The sequence below is a fragment of the Pteropus alecto genome, unplaced genomic scaffold (genome assembly GCF_000325575.1).
Source record: "Pteropus alecto unplaced genomic scaffold, ASM32557v1 scaffold202, whole genome shotgun sequence".
Classification (NCBI taxonomy): Eukaryota; Metazoa; Chordata; class Mammalia; order Chiroptera; family Pteropodidae; genus Pteropus; species Pteropus alecto.
This window is the reverse complement of record NW_006432451.1, coordinates 3,075,021-3,081,518: the sequence shown is the minus strand read 5'-3', so window position 1 is coordinate 3,081,518 and position 6,498 is coordinate 3,075,021. Positions and strand designations below refer to the sequence as shown.

The 6,498-nt window shown below is 40.2% G+C and overlaps 1 protein-coding gene across 2 annotated transcripts in view; it reads left to right on the top strand.

The window, feature by feature from the left end:
• Positions 1–9: 9 nt before the first annotated feature.
• Positions 10–6,498, top strand: part of UHRF1BP1 (UHRF1 binding protein 1) — a 59,399-nt gene continuing 52,910 nt past the window's right edge. For both annotated transcript variants that reach the window (XM_006907349.2, XM_025043663.1), the window contains exon 1: positions 10–219. In XM_006907349.2, the coding sequence (XP_006907411.1) occupies positions 176–219 (44 nt within the window). In that variant the 5' untranslated portion in view covers positions 10–175. The remainder of the gene's footprint in view (positions 220–6,498) is intronic.

Genomic DNA, 6,498 nt, shown 5'->3' with positions numbered 1-6,498 from the left:
GCCCCGCGCGGGTGGGTGGGATCGTGGCGGAGTTCCAAGGGCCCGGGCAGGGGCGAGAGAGCGCCATGGCGGCGGCATTTGGTCGCCGCGCTGCGGCGAGGTGAGGGGGCCGCCTTTTCACGGCTGAGGAGGCCACAACTGCCCTCCTGCCTTCCACGCAGGCCGCGGCTCCGGCATGGCCGGGATCATTAAGAAGCAGATCCTGAAGCACCTGTCCCGGTGAGAGCGCCAGCGCCGGCCGTCAGCGGTCCCAGGGCCCTTCCTAACTCCCCTTCAACCCGCCTCCCGGACGCCGTGCTCATGGCTCGGCTTCCCTCTTCAGCCCGAGCCGGGACTCGTGGCGGCCCCCACCTCTACTCGAGCTGGCTAGCCTCCTCCCCGCTCCGCTGTCTCCAACTGTTGTCACCGCTGTTTTTCCCTCGCTCTGGGCCCTTGGGTACAGGGGCGCTCCCGCCCTTGCGCTGATGCTCCAGGCTGTCCTTCTACCCTAACGGCTTCCCTGGCCCTACCGACACTCAAAGATCTCCCGGTCGGCTGCCCCCTCCCTCAGTTCACACACCGCCAGTCTGGTCACCCCGACCTCTTCTGCACGTTTTCCGGGCCCTATGACCGTCCCTCCGAGCCCCCCGACCCCCAGGCCGGATTGCACCCTTTTCCCGCCCACCCTGCTGTTTCCTCTCTACTTTGGACCTTCTGACCCTCCCTCCAGCCTTCTGCCCTCCTCGTTACTCGCCCCACCAAGCCCTCCGTGCCTCCTCTCCTTCCTCAGTTTGCTCCAGACTAGACCCTTTATCTCCGGCCCGTTCTAAATAACCCTCGAACCTAATTCTTTGTAACCCATTTTCCGCTCAGATTTCCACCTCTGACGCTGGTTTTCTTAGAAGCTCCCAGCTTGTCTTCATCGTCTGGCTGACCCTGTTGCATCACCCTTGACAAAGATGCCATCTCTGCACCCAGGGCCGTTCCATTGATCCCTCTCCCTCCTTTGCTTCTCTTTTTCTTACACAAACTAAATGGAGAAAGGTCATGAGAGTTGGGCATAAAGTTTTAACAACCTTCCCTTTAAGATATAAAGCTTTTTTGACAGCCTATGGAAAGAACAATGCCCACTTCTGCTTTGCAGCCATTTATTAAGCAGTGTTATGTTCGTAAGTAATTTGGGCAGAAAAGTGGTGGCAGGCACCACAGTTGGCAGGTGTAACTGGATGACTGCTGACCTCTGGGATTGCAGATTGTCAGAACTGGTGTCCACAAATATTGGAAGCTAGGCTTTCACTCTATTTCAGGCAGGAGTTGGTGGTGCTTTAACACATTTATCCTGCTTTGTATCTTATTTGAAGACTAATTCAATCCTTGGACAGTTGGTGGTGGTTTTCAGGAGGTGGGAGTAGGGGTCATCCGTGCCTTGCACTAATGTATCTTTCCTGGCCTTCTCATTGTGTTGGTGTGTAGTATATGAGACACTGTATCTGCCACCATGTCCCCTTTTCTGATTGGTACTCAGACCTATTTACTATTACTTTGATTTTAGGCTTTAATAATAGATTCAGATACATCTTTTGGTTGACCACCACTTTATGAAAGTAAAAGCAGATTGGCTGCTGGAGCTGGAAGGTGCCTCTGGACCCTTTATAGTGTTAACTCCCTAATGTATTCTTTTTCAGATAGCAGTCATCTGGGTGTTCCATGACTTTGGTGGTTCTGTGTAAAGATTTAAATAAAAATAGGGCTAAAGACAGAAAATTTAAAGGAAAACAATTTGAGTGAACATAGAATCAGAAAATTTTAAGGTTTAGAGATGATCTAACCTAACACAGCATTGTGTTTAAGAGCCCAGGCCTTTTCTGGTTTACTTTATTCAACTGTAAAATAAGGATAATAGTATCTAATATAAAGGGTTATTGTGAGGGTTACAGGAGTTAATATATGTAAGGAGTTAGCACAGTGCTTTGCACACAGTAAGTGCTTAGTAAAACATGAATTGTGGTTGATTTGGAGGCCACAACTTGTATGACAATTTGATATGTCATAGAATCCTCTAGAAAAATCCACATAATGTGAACAGATAATTTTTTTATATAACTTCTTGGTTGGAGGGGGGAGGGGGGCGCGGGTTATGAATCCCTGAAGCACATGCCTGAATCCTGCAAGGCGTTCTGGAACTAGGTTAATAACCCCTCTCATTTTATGGCTGAGGAAACTAAAGCCTAGAGATGATAAATGACTTGCCCAAGTTGTAAGGTAAAGTATAGAGGAATAGAATCCAGCATCCTGACAGGTATACTTTCCCCTGTAGTACACACATTCTATGTACTTCATATCTCTGTGAAGATAGGATTTTTAAAGAAAATTTTAAATGTATATGCTGGCGCATTCAGTAAATCCTTAGTGAACAAAGTATTTCTTTTAGATGAAGTAGTAATAGGTATGACAGATATTGGGAGAAATTTCTGATTTCCTCAGTGTTGAATGGTTGATGGGGGAGGAGGCATAGGGGTAGAGGGGAGAGGGAGGAGGGGGAAGGGAGATAAGAATACTTATTGTCACCTTCAAATAATTCCTAAATAATTATTTTGTGCATTTTCTAGTAATAGTCAAATCATATATGTATTTGTTTCTCTTCTTCTTTTTCTTGTATTGCTTCAGAATAAAGCACTTTTATTTACTTAACAAATTTTAATAATAATCAACTGTGCAAATAAGCACTTTATAAGTCTTAGGATGATCTAATCATCACACTAACCCTATGAGGTAAATATTAGGCTCATTTTCTAGATGAAGAAATAAGGCACAGAGAGGTTAAATAACTTGCTCAAAATTATAACTAGTAAGTGATGAAACTGAAATTCAAATTTAGGCTCTGATTCTAGAACTGTGCCTTTTAATCACTCAGTTGCTATAATGGTTCTCATCTATTACTCGTTTCAAACCGAGCATACCCTGTCACCAGCACCCATGTGAAGAAACGGAATATTACCAGTACCCAAAAAGCTCTCTTGTGTTTTTTTCCATCATTACCTCTACCACAGCGTAACCACTGTTCTGATTTCTAGCAGTACAGTATTTTCTGTTTTTATATTTTATATGAATGGAATTACATAGTATGTATGCTTTTATGTCTGGCTTCTTTAGCTCAACATTATTTTTGTGAGATTAATCCCTATTGTTGCATCAAGCTGTAGACCCTCCATTTTCATTGCCGTATAATATTGTATTTATTTATACATTTTACTGTTGATGGACATTTGGATAGTTTCTTAGTTTAGGGCTATGATAAATTGTGCTGCTAGGAACATTCTAGTATGTATTCATTGGTGAACAAATGTACACATATCTGTCGGGGATATAATAAAAGCGGAATTTCTTGGTTGTAGAATATGCATATATTACATTTTAATAGATATTGCCAAACAGTTTTCCAAAATGGCTGTACCAGTTTATACTTCCACCAAAAGTGTATGGGAGTTCTGGTGGTTCTATATCCTTGCCAACGCTTGGTATTTTTCATCTTTTTCATTTTAGCCATTTGCGTGGATGTGTTCTGAAAAATATTTTTCTTTTGTCTGTGGTAAACCAGATGGCCACTTTATCGTTGCTTAATTTTTAAATTTTGGCTATTTGTAAATTTTAGTCAGAAGCACATGTCAGAACCTTGAAAACATTAGATCATTTTTGGAGAAATGTTCAAATTAGGCAGGTTTAGTGAAAATAATTAGGGTAATTTATAAACATTAGCCAATAAAATTTCTTAGAATGGATATGATGCTTAGCTACCTGTCAAAATAACAAGCATGTACATTAAGAGAAAGAAGGGGCTGTTTCAGGAATTTAGGTTTTTGTTAAATATTTGGTCTTCAGGCTACCCTGGATATTAAATAGTTTCATTCTGTTCTGTAAGCTTACACCCCATTTTTACTAAAGAAACTAAAATTTGAATTTCATAGCTTTTGTGTTACAATCTTTACAGCTTTCCAAGGGTAAAATTGTTGCCTTGTGTCTTAAAAGTAGCATTTAAAAGCAATAAAAATTTCAAAGCGTATTATTAAATGTGTCTGACATGCAATAGGTTAATATAGCTCACAAATAATGAAATTGTCTGCTTTGAAAAATTGAGAGGCACATCAATAGCAGAAACAACCAGGACTTTGGATTCCAAAAGGTGGATGTTCATTTTGGCTCTGCCATTTGTAACTGTGTATTCAACAAGTCTTTTAGCTTCTTGAAGCTTCCTCATATGTAAAATGGGGGATAGTACAACCAGCGTTGTTTTGAGGATTAGAAATAATGTGTAGAAGTGTCTGGTCCTGAAAAAGTATTTATTCCCTCCTGCTTTCTCAAAAGTATATTTATTAGACCAGGTGTGATACAGAGATAATTTTGCACATTTTCAGATTCTGTCTTTATAGATCAAGGCTAAAAGTATTAAGCCAGATTCTTCCAGGAGCAGCCTACTTCTAAAAGTTAAACACTTTTGAAAGTATGTGAACTCTCCTTAATTCTGGAACATGGTGCAGTGGGTCCTCATTCTTTCCTGGGGGTATAGGAGCTGAAGAAGTATTTAATAAACAATGACTTACTATTTATCTTTACTTATTAAAATTTCTCAAGAGAGATCACTGTTAGTTTCTGGAGATAATGCTTTTCAGTATCTTCAAGGTTGTGCCTAACTTATCCAATGTCTAATTCCTTAGATATTTAGGATTAAGTTTCTTAACATTTAATACAGAGGTGGAGGTGAATGCTCTTTGTATTAGTGCTTAAGGAGAGAAAGAAACAAGAGCTGTTCCTGTTCATCATTTTGTTTTTCATCTCAAGGCATACTACAAGGAGGAAACTTTGACCCCAGCATAGGCGAAATAGTTGAAATGCATACACTGAGTTGAGTCCTTAGAGGATTTACATATATAGATAGAATCTAAGAAGATAGCACAATCATATACTATATTCTTAGAGTGAAAAAAAGTTAAAGGTCATTTAGTTACTCTCACCAAATATAGAACCTGATTGAATAGTAATCTGTAAGTATAGCATTAACCATTGGGGGAAAAAAAAAAAAAACTCATCACAGCTCAATTCTCTACATTTACTGGAGTGAGTTCTCCAGGACGGTAGGAATTATGTTCCTTGGCTGCTTAGAAAACCAGAGAGTTTGAGGATGCTTCGATTGGGTGGAGTGAGTGCAGGAGGTGTGTGGAGTGAGAGTGCTTGTTTAGAACTCAGGGAACCTTAGACCTGAGGAATGTGGGGGTGCGGGTGGGGGGCAGAAGGGCAAGGAAATCCAGTTTACCCAGTATCATTAAGGGACCTTTTTTCTTTGTGTGATGAAGCAATACTTGCTACTGGTGCTGATTATAGATTCTAAGGACACTTTCCAGTATTTATAAACAGTAAAATCAAAGGGGAAAGAGGAAATCTAAAGTGTAAAAGTGGTACACAATCATGTATTATTAATTTAGGTAAAGGGTGTGTAGTTTGTACCTACTTGCCACAAAAATCAGGACTTTTATCATAAAATATTTGTTTTATTTGCCCACAGCAATGGTTATTTTACATGTATATTCCATCTTCATAGTGCATTGGTCATATGTAGCTTGGATGTCAGCTCATCATTTAAAAAATTAGAACATGGATGGTGAGAGGTCAGTGTGTTTAAGTTTCTGACTTGTGGAAGTGTTATATTCTCAAAATTTATTTTTAAGTTTGAAATTTGGAATGTGTGGTCCTGTAGAAATAGTGCTATAAATGTTGAATAGGTTCCCAAGTTAGCCCACAAAAGCCATAGTGGATTAATTATATATAATATAAGCTTAATAGATGGACTTCTGCGTCTTGGTTGTTAGGGAATCATTTGAAGAAGGAGGGGAGATGAAGAAAAAGTTCCTTTTTTCCTATTCTTTGGAACTTTTAGATCATTGAGATTGTTATATATCTGCAAGGACTTTCTGGATTGTGATTGTGGGGTGTGACCAGAATTTAATGAGCCAGTTGGGAGCATCACACAAAGAAGCATTATCCTTGTCTTGTTGACTTTTGAGTGTTTGTTAGATGTTTGCATAGGTGAATTACCTGTTTACATTATATAAGCCTAGAATCGAACTCTGTTTTACATATAAACACAAAGTATTGCACAGCTTTAAACTATAGTGAATGTTCCAGGACTGCAGCTATCATGGGGGACAATTGTTATGAACTTTACCAAGGGTTTGTCACCATTTTAGAAAATGTAATTCTTGCCAGTGCCACTCCAGGAATTGAGTTTGTCATGTTGAAAACCACTGACTTACACTAAATTCTGAAACAACTAGTGTTTGTTCTTGATACAAGCTCTTTTCTTTCCTTTATGTCTCTTTCACTTCCTAAGGTCCCTCTTGTGTACCCTATTTTGCTGATTCAGCCCTCTGCTACCATACCCCTGCCCCACAACCAGGCCTGCATGCTCTGTTTCTCTTACTTCACCAAAATGCCCAGTTCTTTAGGATATATGATTTCAACTAAGTC